The sequence below is a fragment of the Salmo trutta genome, chromosome 27 (genome assembly GCF_901001165.1).
Source record: "Salmo trutta chromosome 27, fSalTru1.1, whole genome shotgun sequence".
NCBI lineage: Eukaryota > Metazoa > Chordata > Actinopteri > Salmoniformes > Salmonidae > Salmo > Salmo trutta.
This window is the reverse complement of record NC_042983.1, coordinates 29,845,493-29,864,328: the sequence shown is the minus strand read 5'-3', so window position 1 is coordinate 29,864,328 and position 18,836 is coordinate 29,845,493. Positions and strand designations below refer to the sequence as shown.

The window sequence follows — 18,836 nt, the reverse complement described above, 5'->3', positions numbered from 1 at the left end:
TCCAGTTGGTCAGCGCATGCTCGGAGTACACGTCCTGGTAATCCGTCTGGCACTGTGGCCTTGTGAATGCTGACTTGTTTAAAGATTCTTACTCACATCGGCTACAGAGAGCGTGATCACACAGTCGTCCAGAACAGCTGATTCTCTCATGCATGTTTCAGTGTTACTTGCCTTGAAGCGAGCATAGAAGTAATTTAGCTCGTCTGGTAGGCTCGTGTCACTGGGCAGCTCGCGGCTGTGCTTCCCTTTGTAGTCTGTAATAGTTTGCAAGCCCTGCCACATCCAACGAGTGTCGGAGCTGGTGTAGTAATATTCGATCTTAGTCCTGTATTGACGCTTTGCCTGTTTGATGGTTTGTCGGAGGGCATAGCGGTAGTTCTTATAAGCTTCCGGGTTAGAGTCCCGCTCCTTGAAAGCGGCAGCTCTACCCTTCAGCTCAGTGCAGATGTTGCCTGTAATCCATGGCTTCTGGTTGGAGTATGTAATTTGTGACTGACTGACTAGTTATAATTAGTAGTTATTTTTGATCTTTGTAGATCAGTCAGTCGACTGCAAAGTCGAACAAGTTAATTATTTATAGGGCGTTAATCAAGAAAATAGCATTTTGGACAGTCAACGGCCCAATCCCAAATGGACCCCTGGACCCAATGCACTTGTGGAGAGCTGAAATAATTTTTGGGGTATTTTATTTATTTGTATTTAACCTTTATTTAACTAGGCAAGTCAGTTAAGAACACATTCTTATTTACATTGATGGCCTACCAAAAGACCTCCTGCTGGGACGGGGCTGGGATTAAAAAACAAATAAAATATAAATATAGGACAAAACACATCACGACAAGAGAGACAACACTACATAAAGCGAGACCTAAGATAACAACATAGCAAGGCAGCAACACATGACAACACGGCATAGTCTATCAGAGGGCAAGGTTGAGGTATTACCATATTGGGTGCACCTGTCAAATCTCAGATGCCACAAGTGGGTGTAGGGTCTAGGGATCCATTTGGGATTGGACCATACCAATGCGATTGGTAAAAACATCAAACCGTGATTTATCATGGGTAATCTGCGACAGACTGACTGATCTACAAATAATACTGACTCGATGTTTAAGATGCAAGGTGATTTGTAGATCAGTCAGTCGGCAGTCGCCTGCACTGTCGGCTGTAATATCGAACAAGCCCATTTATAACTATCTGTGGCCATACGTCATTAATTAGCTTCCACCCCGGAAATGAGTAACCAATAATAGCTCCCCCATTTTCTTTAGCTTTAAATTCATATCCGTAGTTCTATGAATTGCATCAAAAGCTTTAATTGAATAGATCCAGTTTAGACAAAATAATAATTGTAACAAACATAATTTCAGTGTACATACAGTGTATCAATATGGAAAAGATCATGTAAATTGTTTACTCTCAGAAAAATACATCCCACTTGGAATGTTTTCAGTGCGAAAGTGCAAGGATTAATGGCTGCAATCACGGATCTCTTGTTATTGTTTACATTTTGAAACAGACTAAGGCCTCTAATTTATGGGGGTGTCATTGACAGTGAACGGCAAGTTCTTGTTGAGTAATGTTTTACCTAGCTTTTCATGTTCGTAAAATGCGTTGACAAGTAGCTAAGTTATCAATCAATTGGTGGTGACGAAGTAGCTAGCTAACGTTAGCCTGCTATGCTAACCAGCAGCTAGCTAACGTTAACCATAATACAGTAGATTGTTGGCTACAACAAGCTAGCGAGTTATTTGTCGGGTCTAGTAGTTATCTAGCTACTATAGCTAACTGTTACTCTTGATTTGTACCACAATGTTAGTTTGTCATGGATTCAAATGTTAGCTTGCTTGCTTTCTACTGTAGCTAAATTAGGAACGTGTCATCGTTTGAGACCAGACAGACCATCCACAATTTTGCTAACGTTGGCTAGCTAGCTTAAATGGCCTCAAAGTTGTAATGATGGGCTAACTCGTTACAAATGTTATTTATGTGTTATTTTCATAGAGATGACAAATTGATCCGCTTTTGCTGGGCTAACCAAAGCGCAGCTATAGCTCTCGAAGGGTTTCTGGAAACTTGGATCTCGAGGATGTTCAAATGACTGCAGAAACATAACGCATAGTTGCAAAGGTCAAGCCAAGATCACCAGAGAAAAACACAGGTATAACACATCATGTTCTGTGTTTGTGCTATTGTTTTCTGTGTGTGATGTCATTACCTTTATTTGAATGTATTCTTGTTATATTGCAGTGTATGGCTAGATCTAAGTCATGTTATTGTTTTCCCCCCTTCCCCTTTTCCCACAGAGAATACTGACAAGTGAATTTGTCCTTGAATATTCATCACTATTGTGTTTCTGCAGCAACTAAATCTGTCAATTTTGCCTGACCTTAGGGGTGCACAATGTTTAGTGCAACTCAGAGTTCCAAGTCTGAGTTCCTGGACAAAGCCAGGCAGGCACGTGAGGAGAGGAAGGGGTACAAAGAGAGGGAGAGAGCAGCCACTCTGATTCAAGCGCTGGTCAGGAGATTCCTCTGTCGCTGCAAACTCCAGAAGCAAATAAGGTTAGCTTTACAAGCAATACTTGCCATTATGCTTTAGGAGGACATATCATCTTTCTTGAGACTCAATGTGTGAATTCTCTCTCTTTCTGACCAGGAAAGAGGTTGATGACTTCTTTCAAGATGTCGGAACAACAAAAAGAAATGCACTATCCATTTTTAAAATTGCTCGGAAGTTGTTATTCATTTTTTGTCAAGAGGATAAGCTGGTGAGTTTCTTTAATCCCTACACGTTACCCTCACTGATAATATATAAAAATATGTTTTATACATTAACTGATTTGGAAATATGTTTTGTACATTGTTATAACTGATTTGAATTTTAATTGTCTCTTACTGGAGAATGCCTCTTATTTACTTACGAACTGAAAGGCATTTCAATGATTATGTATCAATATAGTACTTGAGATTACTGAAGATTGCTTAGTGTACATTTAACTAAAGAACTATGATGGTTTTTGCTACGCAGAGGTTTGAGAAGCTTTGTCGCTCCATTCTTGGTAGCATGGAGGTTGAAAATGAGCCCAAAGTGAGTATGATTATTATTGATCGACAGTGATTACAGATTTTTTATGAACCCAGAGTGTGATTGACTCTGTGACTGTGTTCTTGGTTATCAGGTTTGGTATGTGTCATTGGCCCTTTCCAAAGACCTCACCATCCCATGGATCAAGCAGATCAAAGATGTTCTGTGGGTCTCCTGTAATTTTCTGAAAAAATTAAAGGTAAATATAAATACATAGGATAATAACCTTTTATAAAATAACAGGTGTATAATTTTAAATATTGAAATGTCAAAATTGTAACTTTAACCCTCCCTCCCTTCCTTCTCCTGTAGCCTGACATCCTGCAGGACAATAAGCTGGTGACTTTGTACCTTACCATGCTGGTTACCTTCACAGACACGTCAACCTGGAAGATAGTGAGAGGGAAAGGTCAGTCTCAGGTCAAACCACTGCTGCAGTGCACACACATCCTCTGTTATCACAAGTGTCTTGATATTGAAAGAAAAAAGACAAAGTGGAATCCAACATTTCTTTCCTCCTCTATTCTAGGAGAGGCCCTCAGGCCAGCGTTGACTCGGATCTGTGAGAACATCATGGGGCATCTCAATCAAAAGGGATTTTATTCAATACTGCAGGTACAGTTACACACGCGGCTTCCACCCAGGCCTTTTAGAACGATTATTATGATAACAGGGTTGGGGTCAATTCAATTTAAATTCTAGTCAATTCAGGAAGTACACATTCTAATTCATATTCTCTTTTAATGCTTTTCAATTAGGAAGAATTAGAATTTTGACTTACTTTTTGAATTAACTGGAACTGAAATGGAATTGACCCCAACCCTGGTTGTTGACATGTATTGGTTGTTTGGATTCCCTGGTAGATTCTACTCACCAACGGATTGGCGCGTTCCAGACCCTCTCTTACCAAGGGCACACTCACAGCAGTATTCACGTTGGCATTAAGGTGAGTGGTTGTTGGAAGTGCTCTAATCCCCATTTAACCACAATGGATCAATTGTCTCTGCATCACTAGAGCCTGGAGCAGATCTATTGCAGTATATTCCCAGGGTTCAGCTAGCTCACGTTCCCTCTCAGTAACAGGGTTTGTTGTAAGAAAATAATCCTGTGTTTTAGCTTCATGGAGAATTAAGTCCTATCTTATAGTGTGTGTGATCTGCATGGTTACCGTTTTAGAATGCTCGGAGCCGAAGAAGCTTCGGGAGCCATTAGTGTAACTTGTCTTTATTTTATAGACCTGTCATTGCTGCTCACTTCTCTGACAACCTGCTGAGGTCTCTTCTCATCCACATCATGTCTGTCCCAGCTGTCGTCTCCCACATCAACACCATCACCCCAGAGGTAGACACTCACATGAAGAAATGGCACCCTATTCTCTACCTAGTGCACTGTATGTAGGGAATAGGGTGCTCGAAAGTAGTGCACTACGTAATGTATAGGGTGCCATTTCAGACGCACCCTTTATTGTGTAGACATCATAGCTTGTACAATGAGAGAGCCTCTGAGCGTGCGCTTGTCTGTGCAGTGCATGGCCACCATACAGACCCACGACCTGCTGAGGAAGTTCACCCTGTTCCTGAGCCGCGAGGAGCAGTGTGTTGACATCTGTGTCTGCCTGGAGGGGAGCCACACACTGTGCTTGCTGGGTATGGTCCTTTACACTGCCTCACATAGCTATTCTATGGCAATAGTTTTTAATTCTCTTCTATAGGGCAGGGTTTCCCAAACTCGGTCCTGGGGCCCTCCCTGGTGTACGTTTAGTTTTTTGTCCTAGCACTACACAGCTGACTCAAATAATCAAAGCTTCATGATGAGTTGGTTATTTGAATCAGCTGTGTAGTGCAAGGGGAAAAACCAAAACCTGCACCCAGTGGATGGGGGGGGGGGGCAGGACCGATTTTGGGAAACCTGCTATAGGCTACTGTTTGTGTGAGTGTACAAGTTTGAGTTTTTTTGCATCACTCTTTCTTGTTTTTCTCTGAGCGGTGCTGTGGGAAGCATACTGAATCAGCTCTTTGGGGTTGCTGCTCTGTGGGGCCTGTCTTTCATCCTGTCGTACTGTAGGTAACCTGATTCACCTGGGCTACCTCAACGAGAAAGTCCTGGAGGAGGAGGCCAACCACTTTGTGAAAGACCTGACGGACATGCTGTCCTACTGCCAGAGATACGTGTCCCAGAAGAAATCCAACCTCACTCACTGGCACCCGGTCCTAGGCTGGTTTTCCCAAACTGTAGACTACGGGTCAGTGGGACATCCTCAGAACCTGAAAGGTGTAGCCTGATCCCAGATATGTTTCTGCTCTCTTGTGGACTCCTATTGTCATGCCAAACTCATGACAATGACCATAGGAGCAAAACGGCGCAAAAAGTTATGGGACCGGGCTATGAAATGGGATCTCAACCATTGAATGTCATGGATTTAAAGTGGATCTTAACTCCCTCACCCTGTCCCCCTCTCCAGTCTGAATGAGTCTATGCCACTGGTCACCAAGCAGCTGCAGTACCTGTGGGGCATGCCTGTGATCCGGACTCTCTTCAGTGACGTCCTCAGCAAAAAGCTAGAGACCCAAGAGCCCACGCCTCCACCACAGCCTACCACGTCGCAGAACAACCTGCCAGTCAAGAGTAAGTCAAATTTGGTTTCAGTTTGTTGTTTTCCTCCCAGGCACTTAAACAATCAATTTCAAGGGTTAATTATTTTGACACTATTATAATATTTTTTTCCCCACTTACCTGGGTTTTTGTCGATCAATCCAGACACTGTATTAAAGGTTGTGTTTTAAAACAATGAACTAAACCTTATTAATGAAGTAACCTTGTCAGAGTGGTTTCTGATTGACATGTGGGTTTCTCTTAGGCCTCTTTAAGCGTGCGTTTCAGAAGTCTGCCTCGGTGCGCAACATCTTGAAGCCGGTCGGTGGGAGACGAGTGGATTCCGCTGAGGTGCAGAAGGTGTGCAGTATCTGTGTGCTGTACCAGACAGCCCTCACCACGCTCACTCAGATACGACTGCAAATCCTCACTGGTGAGTCCCTGCGATTTGAGACACACACACACACACACACACACACACACACACACACACACACACAACGTATGTTCTCTCATGTTGTCACCGGCGGTGTCGCCCTCAGGCCTAACCTACCTGGATGACCTTCTGCCTAAGCTGTGGGCCTTCATCTGCGAGCTAGGCCCCCAGGGAGGCCTCAAGCTGTTCATGGAGTGCCTGAACAACGACACAGAGGAGTCTAAGCAGCTGCTGGCCATGCTCATGCTGTTCTGTGACTGCTCCAGACATCTCATCACGTGAGCTCCATGAATTGCTACCATATAACAGACACGTGATAGACACATCCAGTATGGGAGGGTTTCCCACATATAGATTACATCTAGTCCTGGACTAAGAAGGACTTTCAATACTAATCTGTGTCTGGAAAACTGTCCATAAATGCAGTATCCCAGACCCACTAGATGTCTGTAGTTACTGACACGTTATACTGTATGTCTTCCACAGGATCCTGGATGTCTGTAGTTACTGACACGTTATACTGTATGTCTTCCACTTGATCCTGGATGTCTGTAGTTACTGACACGTTATACTGTATGTCTTCCACAGGATCCTGGATGTCTGTAGTTACTGACACGTTATACTGTATGTCTTCCACTTGATCCTGGATGTCTGTAGTTACTGACACGTTATACTGTATGTCTTCCACTTGATCCTGGATGTCTGTAGTTACTGACATGTTATACTGTATGTCTTCCACTTGATCCTGGATGTCTGTAGTTACTGACATGTTATACTGTATGTCTTCCACAGGATCCTAGATGACATTGAGGTTTACGAGGAGCAGATCTCATTTAAGACGGAGGAGCTTGTCACCATCTCCTCGTTTCTCAACACGTTTGTGTACAAGATGGTCTGGGACGGCATCTTAGGTGAGTCGCCTCTTACTCCTGTTGAACTCTTGTCAAACTCAAAGGTCAAGCTGATTGACAGTGACAGAATTGCCAATCCCTGGTTTCGGCACCATGAGAAATAGCTTGGGGATAGGGTTAGTGAGTGGGTGCATTCATTTAGTGTGTTGTTGTGACAGAGAATGCCAAGGGGGAGAAGCTGGACCTGTTCCACAGTGTTCACGGCTGGCTGATGGTGCTCTATGAGCGGGACTGCAGGAGAAGGTTCTCCCCTGATGACAACTGGCTGCGCAAGTAAGTGCCCCTCCGGAAACATACTGATCCTAATCCCCAATACTTCCCATATTTGTTATTCTGCACTTCCCAAATCCTTATAAGGTGATCCTAGTGATCAGTAGCAGTCAAATGCTCTCAAAGCTTGAGGTGCGCTTGATGAAGTTTGCCCACCATAATGGAACCAATGGAATGTTAGTGTCAAAAGCGCCAACTTTGTCCACCCTGTACACCCTGGGGAAATATCGGGCCCATCTCAAGTATTTGACCTATGTATTTGTTCCAGGTATGATCTGTGGGAGACAATTGTGATGTTGGAAAAAGGCGCACACGCACACACACTCTTTCACCCCTTATGTTCAGGGATCTGAAGCCGAGCCTTTTGTTCCAAGAGCTGGAGAAGGGCAAGAGGAGAGCTCAGCTGTTACTGCAGTACATACCACACGTCATTCCCCACAAAAACGTGAGTCTGCACAGAAAGAATATTGTCCCTCTGGGGCAGCTGTAGTTGTAGTTTCACTGTACCGTGTCCTTAATAAATGTGTACATAGTGTCTCACCCCCATTCATAATCCTGTCCTACCCACTTTAGAGGGTCCTGCTGTTCCGGAACATTATCACCAAGGAGAAGGAAACCTTGGGATTGGTGGAGACAAGCTCCGCATCTCCGCATGTCACCCATATCACCATTCGCCGCTCACGGATGTTAGAGGTATTAAATTGATGTATCGATCTGTTGCATGTTTTCCCCCACACTCGAATACCACTTAGGATGAATTCTGTATTCAAGTGTAAAGATTGAGACAGAGTCTAGTTGTCAAATACAGTCAGGTATGGTGGCTGTGACTTCAGCCCAAACTGATCACCCAAACTCTTTGTCTGAACACTCTTCAGGATGGTTATGACCAACTCCGCCGGTTGCCTGTCAACTCCATCAAAGGCGTGATCCGTGTGAAGTTTGTCAACGACCTTGGTGTGGACGAGGCCGGAATCGACCAGGACGGCGTCTTCAAGGAGTTTCTGGAAGAGATCATCAAGAAAGTCTTCAACCCGGCACTCAACCTCTTTAAGGTTTGCTCTCCAGACCTCGTTTCAAATAATTTTGGAATCATTTTGAAAGATTCACTCTCACAAGGTGCTTTTAGACATTTTCTGTCAACCATGCTGCTGCTGCTGATGATGATGATGTATTTTCCCCCATAGACCACCAGTGGCAACGAGAGGTTGTACCCCTCTCCTACGTCCTACATCCACGAGAACCACCTGCAGCTTTTTGAGTTTGTGGGGAAGATGCTTGGCAAAGCAATGTATGAGGTGTGTCTGCACTCACAGAGGATGTTAGTCATGTGAAATTACCATATATTTACAAGAATGACTCCTTTTAAAGCCAGAAGCCCTGCCCACCACTTTCCCCCCTATAAAACTGAGGGATGGGTCTGGAGAAATGTAACGACGGTTCATAGCTGGAGCTATGGATGCAATGCCTGATAGTCCATGAGATCAACGTGTGTGTGTTTTTCAGGGCATAGTGGTGGACGTACCCTTCGCCTCCTTCTTCCTCAGCCAGGTCATGGGTCACCACCACAGCACCTTCTACAGCTCCATCGACGAGCTGCCCTCCCTGGACTCTGAGTTCTACAAGAACCTCACCTCCATCAAGGTCAGAAAGATCCCCCGCCCCAGCTATCATAGTCCTATATTCCCTGTTATTGTGTGTATTACAGCATAAACCCTGTTTATTTACGAAATCGTTGTACATTTTTTTGCAACATTTTTTTGCAACTCCCTAAGTTTGTTTTACTTACTGCTTTAGCACACTCTGCCAACCCGGATGTCTTAGTCGTGTCTGAATCCTGGCTTAGGAAAACCACCAAAAACCCTGAAATCTCCATGGCTAACTATAACATTTTCCGCCAAGATAGAACTGCCAAAGGGGGCGGTGTTGCAATCTACTGCAAAGATAGCTTGCAGAGTTCTGTAGTACTATCCAAGTCTGTACCCAAACAATTCGAGCTTCTACTTCTAAAAATTCACCTTTCCAGAAACAAGTCTCTCACTGTTGCCGCTTGCTATAGACCTCCCTCTGCCCCCAGCTGGGCCCTCGATACCATATGTGAATTGATTGCCCCCCATCTATCTTCTGAGCTTGTGCTACTAGGTGACCTAAACTGGGACATGCTTAACACCCCGGCCATTCTACAATCTAAGCTTGATGCCCTCAATCTCACACATTATCAATGAACCTACCAGGTACAACCCCAAATCCGTAAACACGGGCACCCTCATAGATGTCATCCTAACTAACTCGCCCTCCAAATACACCTCTGCTGTTTTCAATCAAGATCTCCGCGATCACTGCCTCATTGCCTGCATCCGTAATGGGTCTGTGACCAAACGACCACCCCTCATCACTGTCAAACGCTCCCTAAAACACTTCTGCGAGCAGGCCTTTCTAATCAACCTGGCCGGGGTATCCTGGAATGACATTGACCTCATCCCGTCAGTAGATGATGCCTGGCTATTCTTTAAAAGTGCTTTCCTCACCGTCTTAAATAAGCATGCCCCACTCAAAAAATGTAGAACTAGGAATAGATATAGTCCTTGGTTCACTCCAGACCTGTCTGCCCTTGACCAGCACGAAAACATCCTGTGGCGTTCTGCATTAGCATCGAATAGCCCCTGTGATATGCAACTTTTCAGGGAAGTTAGGAACAAATATACACAGGCAGTTAGAAAAGCTAAGGCTAGCTTTTTCAAACAGAAATTTGCATCCTGTAGTACTAACTCAAAAACGTTCTGGGACACTCTAAAGTCCATGGAGAATAAAAGCACCTCCTCCCAGCTGCCCACTGCTCTGAGGCTAGGAATTTCAATAAGCATTTCTCTACTGCTGGCCATGCTTTCCACCTGGCTACCCCTACCCCGGTCAACTGCCTGGCACCCTCCACAGCAACCTGCCAAAGCCCCCACCATTTCTCCTTCACCCAAATCCAGATAGCTGATGTTCTGAAAGAGCTGCAAAATCTGGACCCGTACAAATCAGCCGGGCTAGACAATCTGGACCCTCTCTTTCTAAAATTATCTGCCGAAATTTTTGCAACCCCTATTACTAGCCTGTTCAACCTCTCTTTCGTATCGTCTGAGATTCCCAAAGATTGGAAAGCTGCCGCGGTCATCCCCCTCTTCAAAGGGGGAGACACTCTAAACCCAAACTGCTACAGACCTATATCTATCCTACCCTGTCTTTCTAAGGTCTTCGAAAGCCAGGGTTAACAAACAGATTACCGACTATTTCGAATCCCACCGTACCTTCTCTGCTATGCAACCTGGTTTCAGAGCTGGTCATGGGTGCACCTCAGCCACGCTCAAGGTCCTAAACGACAACATAACTGCCATCAATAAGAGACATTACTGTGCAGCCGTATTCATCGACCTGGCCAAGGCTTTCGACTCTGTCAATCACCACATTCTTATTGGCAGACTCGACAGCCTTGGTTTCTCAAATGATTGCCTCGCCTGGTTTACCAACTACTTCTCTGATAGAGTTCAGTGTGTCAAATCGGAGGGCCTGTTGTCCGGACCTCTGGCAGTCTCTATGGGTGTGCCACAGGGTTACATTCTCGGGCCGACTCTCTCCTCTGTATACATCAATGATGTTGCTCTTGCTGCTGGTGATTCTCTGATCCACCTCTACACAGACGACACCATTCTGTATACTTCTGGCCCCTCTTTGGGCACTGTGTTAACTACCCTCCAGACGAGCTTCAATGCCATACAACTCTCCTTCCGTGGCCTCCAACTGCTCTTAAACGCAAGTAAAACTAAATGCATGCTATTCAATCGATCACTGCCCGCACCTGCTCGCCCGTCCAGCATCACTATTCTGAACGGCTCTGACTTAGAATACGTGGACAACTACAAATACCTGGGTGTCTGGTTAGACTGTAAACTCTCTTCCAGACTCACATTAAGCATCTCCAATCCAAAATTAAATCTAGAATCGGCTTCCTATATCGCAACAAAGCATCCTTCACTCATGCTGCCAAACATACCCTCGTAAAACTGACCATCCTACCGATCCTCGACTTCGGTGATGTCATCTATAAAATAGCCTCCAACACTCTACTCAACAAACTGGATGCAGTCTATCACAGTGCCATCCATTGTCACCAAAGCCCCATACACTACCCACCATTGCGACCTGTACGCTCTCGTTGGTTGGCCCTCGCTTCATACTCGTCGCCAAACCCACTGGCTACAGGTTATCTACAAGTCTCTGCTAGGTAAAGCCCCGCCTTATCTCAGCTCAGCTCACTGGTCACCATAGCAGCGCCCACTCGTAGCACGCGCTCCTGCAGGTATATCTCACTGGTCATCCCCAAAGCCAATTCCTCCTTTGGTCGTCTTTCCTTCCAGTTCTCTGCTGCCAATGACTGGAACGAACTGCAAACATTTCTGAAGCTGGAGACTCATATCTCCCTCACTAGCTTTAAGCACCAGCTGTCAGAGGAGCTCACAGATCACTGCACCTGTACATAGCCCATCTGTATACAGCCCATCTATCTACCTACCTCATCCCCATACTGTATTTATTTATTTATCTTGCTCCTTTCCAGTATCTCTACTTGCACATTCATCTTCTGCACATCTACCATTCCAGTGTTTAATTGCTATATTGTAATTACTTCACCACCATGGCCTATTTATTGCCTTAACTTACCTCATCACTGTATATAGACTTTTTGTTTTCTTTTGTTCTACTGTATTATTGACTGCATGTTTTGTTTATTCCAAGTGTAACTCTGTTGTTTGTGTCGAACTGCTTTGCTTTATCTTGGCCAGGTCGCAGTTGCAAATGAGAACTTGTTCTCAACTAGCCTACCTGGTTAAATAAAGGTGAAATAAAAAACAGAAAATTAGCGTTTCTGATTGGATAAGTCCAGGTGGTCCCCCCCTGTTTTAGTCTGTTTTCTGCCGCTTGTTGCCTGTTGAACACGACTCTGGTTTATGGTTATAATTGCGCTCTTTTGATTTGAGATGTTTGTTTTGCTTTGTCGATACTTTTTTGTGAGCAATTTGACTTCAAGTTGTGGAAGTTGACTCAAAATAGGTGGTTGATCTTGGTTTTGTCCTTTTCCAGCGCTATGACGGGGATGTTGGTGATTTGGGACTGACACTATCGTATGACGAGGACGTTATGGGACAGGTAGAAACTATATTTTTTTCTCTGAATGCAGGAAAACAGAACTGCTCTTTTAATCTTAATACTCTCTTCATGTTTCCTGGCAGCTGGTCTGTCACGAGCTGATTCCTGGAGGAAAGACGATGCCAGTCACCAACGAAAACAAGTGAGCAAGATGCAGATCCAGTATCTAGTGGTTCTCAAACCCCTCGGGGACCCCCACCCATTCCATGCATTTGATCTATTCCACAGCTAGCACACCTGATTCAACTTGTCAACTAATCATCAAACCCTTGACTAGGTGAATCAGGTGAGCTAGTTCAGAGCTACAATGAAATTGTGAAACATCTAGGGGTCCCAGAGGAGAGGTTTGAGAACCACTGATATACTGTACAACCAAACTTACAGATGTTAGTTATTAGTGCCACTTGATGTTCACACCATTGTTTGTCTAATACAAGTTGTATTTATTGTCCCCCCTCCAGACACTTGTGGAGATCTAAAAGGATTTGATAGGTATAAGCAATAAGGTTAATGTCCTACCAAGCCAGGGCATAGTAGATGTACTTGCATTGCTTATTATACCTATCAAATCCATTCATATTTTCACTGTTACTTTTTTATTATTACTTTTTATTTTAGTTTACTTGGTAAATATTTTGTCAACTCTTCTTGAACTGCACTGTTGGTTAAGGGCTTGTAAGTAAGCATTTCACGGTAAAGTCTACACTTGTTGTATTCGGCGCATGTGACAAATAGTTTGAGTTGATTTCACAAGTGCCCAGGAGGTAAGGGCTACGGGGTTGTTCTAGACAGGCCCATGGTCAAAGACGGTACAGTATGAAGATGGAAACTGCTTCTCCAATAGAAATCCTGATCACGCTTGTCGGTGATGTCATGGCGACGTTGGCTAGCAAAGCTCATGCATAGAAACACGTCATCGGGTCTAACAGTCCTCTCTCACTGAACTGTGCAGGTCGTCAAATCAAAGGCACTCCTTTGCTATAAAGTTGTTTTTGACAAATGAAAACGTGTCAGTTTGTCACTTTCACAAGGTTGGAGTAATAACATGTTCAGCTACTTAAGACATCGGCTCAAATCTCAGTTGTGCCTTTAGATTTTCAGAAAATTAACAACCAAGGAAGAATTTTTACCTTTTCTCATTGACTTCTTAAACCCTGGTCTGCTTCACAAGCGTTCCCAGAAGTCTTGAGATCAAATGAAATGGTTAGCAGATGTTATTGCGAGTGTAGTGAAATGCTTGTGCTTCTAGTTCCGACAGTGCAGCAATATCTAACAAGTAACCTAACAATTCCACAACAACCACCTAATACCCACAAATTTAAGTAAAGGAATGGAATAAGAACATAAATATATGGATAAGCAATGACAGAGTGACAAAGGCAAGATGCAATAGATAGTATAGAATACAGAATATACATGAGATGAGTAATTCAAGATATGTAAACATTATTAAAGTGGCATTATTAAAGTGACTAGTGATCCAATGATTTCAAGTCTGTATGTAGGCAGCAGCCTCTGTGTTAGTTATGGCTGTTTAACAGTCTGATGGCCTTGAGATAGAAGCTGTTTTTCGGTCTCTCGGTCCCAGCTTTAATGCACCTGTACTGACCTCGCCTTCTGGATGTTAGCGGGGTGAACAGGCAGTGGCTCGGGTGATTGTTGTCCTTGATGATCTTTTTGGCTTCAGGTGCTGTAGTTGTCTTGGAGGGCAGGTAGTTTGCCCCCGGTGATGAGTTGTGCAGACCGCACCACTCTCTGGAGAGCCCTGCGGTTGTGGCCTGTGCACCTGATGTTTGATCCTCTGGGTTTAGAAACTCTGCCATGGTGTTCTGAGTCTGACGTAACCTCACCTTTGACCTTCTCTGTGCTGCAGGATCAGCTACATCCACCTGATGGCGCACTTCCGCATGCACACGCAGATCAAGGAGCAGACGGCAGCTTTTATCCGAGGATACCGCAGCATCATCAACCCTGAGTGGCTGCACATGTTCTCCACCCCCGAGGTCCAGCGCCTCGTCTCCGGGGACAACGCCGAGATCGACCTGGACGACCTCAAGTGCGTAACCTTTGACCCCTTTGACCCCGACCAGCCCCTCCACATGTCACTACTGTTGTCATTCGACAGCTCTTCAACGTGCCAATTCTCAAACATTTTAGGGAAATCCTGAAATCCACGGTGTTCAAATGGTCTGAATCTCCCATTTGATTGTTTCGCTGACAATGAGCTGACCTTGTAAGAAGGTGATGAAGCCAAGGTGAAGGTGCTCGCTGACATGGTCTCTCTCTCTCTGTATATCTCTTTCCATCACTCTGTCTCTGTCTGTCTCTCTTTCTGTCTGTCTGTCTCTCTCTCTTCGTCTCTCTCCTGTTGTCAGGAAACACACAGTTTACTATGGAGGTTTCCACAGCAGCCATCGGGTCATCATCTGGCTGTGGGACATCCTGTCCAGTGACTTCTCCTCTGAGGAAAGAGCCATGTTCCTCAAGGTAATAACCAGCCCCAAATGTTACAAAAATGCTATTTTACCATTCATTAATTTAGCTGCATTAAATCGAGTTGCGGGGTGCCAGTTTGAGACTTGTAACTGTTATGTGATCATCCATTGTTTTTATTGATTTACAGTTTGTCACCAGCTGTTCAAGACCCCCCCTCCTAGGTTTTGCCTACCTCAAGCCCCCTTTCTCCATCCGCTGTGTGGAGGTGTCCGATGATCAGGTGAGAACACTGTAATCATAGTCAATGTTTATACATAGAGCTCAGTGATATGGAAAACAATCCATACCATGATAATTTGCCCGATTTGATACGATAAATTAAACTATAAGTTTATAACAATGTGCACCACAGTTTAACATTTAAAAAGTTGTAGCCATCAATTGTCCCATTAACAACCCATATTAGCGAACTTATTTCACTCCAAACCTTCCATTTCTCTAGCATAGACTACTAATCGTAATGAACGATATCAGCAAAATGCCTGCTATAAGTGATCGGTATGGTCGGTGTCGATCATTTTTGGTTTATCGTCCCAGCTCTACGACAGCACACCGACACCAGCGCACCCCTGCTACTCTCCATTGAACTTTGGCCTTTTTGTTGAAGAAGAAAATAGCTTTAGGAAGTCTGTCCCTTGGGACTACTTTGGGGTCACTGTGTGTTTGTGTGCTCCTGTCGCCTGTCTCTCTAGGACACTGGGGACACCCTAGGCAGCGTCCTCCGGGGTTTCTTCACCATCCGGAAGAAGGAACCAGGCGGTCGCCTCCCCACCTCGTCCACCTGCTTCAACCTGCTCAAGCTGCCTAACTACAGCAAGAAGAGCATCCTGCGTGACAAGCTCCGCTATGCCATCAGTATGAACACAGGTTTTGAGCTCTCATAAAATAAACTCCCCCCTGCTCGTGGCCTGCTGACAACAAAACTAAAGGGAGAACGACTGAAGAGCGTCCTCCTTACCCAGGCTAGAGGAGGGAGTCCGTTAAGTCAGTGGAGCTTTACCAAAGCGGAAGGCAAAACACATAAGATACCCCCCCCCCCCCTACCTTTATCGCAGCCTAGGAAACCAGAAGAGCTCCACCCTCTCTTATCCCAATCAGTCTGGATTCTGGAAGCTACCCACCCCAAGGGCTCTCAAGCCCATTTGCTGCCTGTGTAACCACGGTAACCTATTTTCTGTCCAATTGTAGTCATTGACTACGTTAGATTTTCTTTCTTCAAATAGACAAGTAGCTAAAGAAACAAGTGCTGTGGGAGCAACACATTTGGAACAGTCACTTTCTACTCTCTCAACTTTAACCCCATGCTAATAATCGTAACAAGGAGAAGAATGTGTTACCTAACACATTGCAAAACTAAAATGGCTCCATGTCTTACCATTTCTTCTCAGGCTTAATAGAACGATACTTGGATCTAGCACTCCCACGTCAAATTAACTGGAAAGCAATATAGATGCAATGCAAGCCATTAGACACGTGATAGACTTCTCACTGGAGAGAAACCATAGAACAAAGTTTCCTATCTATTGGAATACAATGTTATCCATGCAACTTTCAGCTGTCATTCGATGAGTCTTAATAGCCTTGTTGAACATGACGAAAGCACCTTTTTATAAAGAGACGACAAATCACTGCCTCATGTTCAACAACAAGTTCTAACCACAGAGAGGTGGTCACCTGTTGATGCCTGTGTCATATTTATATTGGCTCATGGATAAATTAGGGAATTAAATCCTGACGATCTGTCTCTCTCTCCCCATATACACACACTACAGTCAGTCACCTGACAAAAGCATTAGACCTTGTATCTCTGTTCTCCAATGTATTGAAATTAGAACTCATGTTACACAGCAATGCATTTGTAACCCAAAGTGATGCCTGTCTGTCATGTCAATACTTTCACTGATCATGCGGTTGTTTGATACAGACAAATGATGTCCCATTATCTTATGTCGTGTTTCCAGAGTGTTTTTTTTTTGTTGGTTGCTTTTGATAATGAATTAGTGGCTCTTGAATGTTTTATATGATTTGCTGTGAAATATCTGGGTCCTATAACTACAGCAGACAACTGTTGTTTTTTTCCGCATTGCATGTCGCTGATTGTGACCTTCCCAAACAAATCTGTTATAGTGAAGTCAATCATGAACGTTTCTCTATACACTAGGATTTCACTGAATAATTCTCACTACACTTCTGAAAAATGCTGAGTGCCTCGTATGTCCCCACCTCGTATGTCTAAGTGTGGCTTTGGATCGCGTTTGTGACTGACCATGTCTCTTCGAAATGGAATCAAGCCATAAACACACAGGACAAGGTATTTATAAGGACTTGAGCCTGCTTCGAGACAATTCAATTTCAACGCTCCCTCTACCATGTCCGCCACTGAACAAACCAACCAACCAAACCAGGAAGGTTTGGTGTAATTTGTCACTGGCTGTGCATGCCAACCCTGTAAGGATGCTCCCTTGTCTGTAGACCTTACAGCCACATGGAAAGGGGTTACACAGGGAGCAAACCATACTACAACATGTCATGGGTTGGTTGATCACCTGAATCTGAAAGCATTTCTTTTGTATCCATCCACCCTCCTTCAGACCCTCTCTTGCACAGAAAATCCTGCAAAATACCATGCAAAATGTTGCATTAACAGGGTCAAATAAAAAGACTATGTGGGGCAGTTGTTAGTGACTTGGTGGTGGGAGACAAGGCAGTTTAGGGTCTTGATTTGAATGAAGTGAAAGATAAACAGGCTGATAAAAAGCAATAGCCTGTTTGTTGATTCTGTATTTTATGCAGAACTGTTTCCTGAGGGGTGTACATGTGTGCACTACGTGGTTGTGGTCAGCCATAGACGCGGCTCTGGTTGTGGTCAGCCATAGAGACGGCTCTGGTTGTGGTCAGCCATAGAGACGGCTCTGGTTGTGGTCAGCCATAGACGCGGCTCTGGTTGTGGTCAGCCATAGAGACGGCTCTGGTTGTGGTCAGCCATAGACGCGGCTCTGGTTGTGGTCAGCCATAGACGCGGCTCTGGTTGTGGTCAGCCATAGACGCGGCTCTGGTTGTGGTCAGCCATAGACGCGGCTCTGGTTGTGGTCAGCCAGAGACGCGGCTCTGGTTGTGGTCAGCCATAGACGCGGCTCTGGTTGTGGTCAGCCATAGACGCGGCTCTGGTTGTGGTCAGCCATAGAGACGGCTCTGGTTGTGGTCAGCCATAGACGCGGCTCTGGTTGTGGTCAGCCATAGAGACGGCTCTGGTTGTGGTCAGCCAGAGACGCGGCTCTGGTTGTGGTCAGCCATAGAGACGGCTCTGGTTGTGGTCAGCCAGAGACGCGGCTCTGGTTGTGGTCAGCCATAGAGACGGCTCTGGTTGTGGTCAGCCATAGAGACGGCTCTGGTTGTGGTCAGCCAGAGACGCGGCTCTGGTTGTGGTCAGCCATAGAGACGGCTCTGGTTGTGGTCAGCCAGAGACGCGGCTCTGGTTGTGGTCAGCCATAGACGCGGCTCTGGTTGTGGTCAGCCATAGACGCGGCTCTGGTTGTGGTCAGCCATAGACGCGGCTCTGGTTGTGGTCAGCCATAGACGCGGCTCTGGTTGTGGTCAGCCATAGACGCGGCTCTGGTTGTGGTCAGCCATAGACGCGGCTCTGGTTGTGGTCAGCCATAGACGCGGCTCTGGTTGTGGTCAGCCATAGACGCGGCTCTGGTTGTGGTCAGCCATAGACGCGGCTCTGGTTGTGGTCAGCCATAGACGCGGCTCTGGTTGTGGTCAGCCATAGACGCGGCTCTGGTTGTGGTCAGCCAGAGACGCGGCTCTGGTTGTGGTCAGCCAGAGACGCGGCTCTGGTTGTGGTCAGCCAG

At 45.2% G+C, this 18,836-nt stretch overlaps 1 protein-coding gene across 1 annotated transcript; it reads left to right on the top strand.

Moving 5' to 3' along the window:
• Positions 1-1,256: 1,256 nt before the first annotated feature.
• ube3b (ubiquitin protein ligase E3B) lies at positions 1,257-17,743 on the top strand. The gene is made up of 28 exons (XM_029717725.1): positions 1,257-1,574; positions 2,008-2,164; positions 2,398-2,567; positions 2,662-2,773; positions 3,034-3,093; positions 3,185-3,289; positions 3,403-3,499; positions 3,620-3,705; positions 3,954-4,036; positions 4,326-4,431; positions 4,616-4,736; positions 5,155-5,332; positions 5,552-5,715; positions 5,948-6,115; positions 6,225-6,396; positions 6,911-7,029; positions 7,188-7,302; positions 7,645-7,744; positions 7,873-7,992; positions 8,175-8,351; positions 8,484-8,594; positions 8,803-8,940; positions 12,421-12,486; positions 12,570-12,628; positions 14,360-14,542; positions 14,862-14,973; positions 15,110-15,202; positions 15,675-17,743. The coding sequence occupies exons 3-28, from the start codon at positions 2,407-2,409 to the stop codon at positions 15,864-15,866; spliced, it is 3,198 nt and encodes a 1,065-aa protein (XP_029573585.1). The 5' UTR covers positions 1,257-1,574; positions 2,008-2,164; positions 2,398-2,406; the 3' UTR covers positions 15,867-17,743.
• Positions 17,744-18,836: the final 1,093 nt, after the last annotated feature.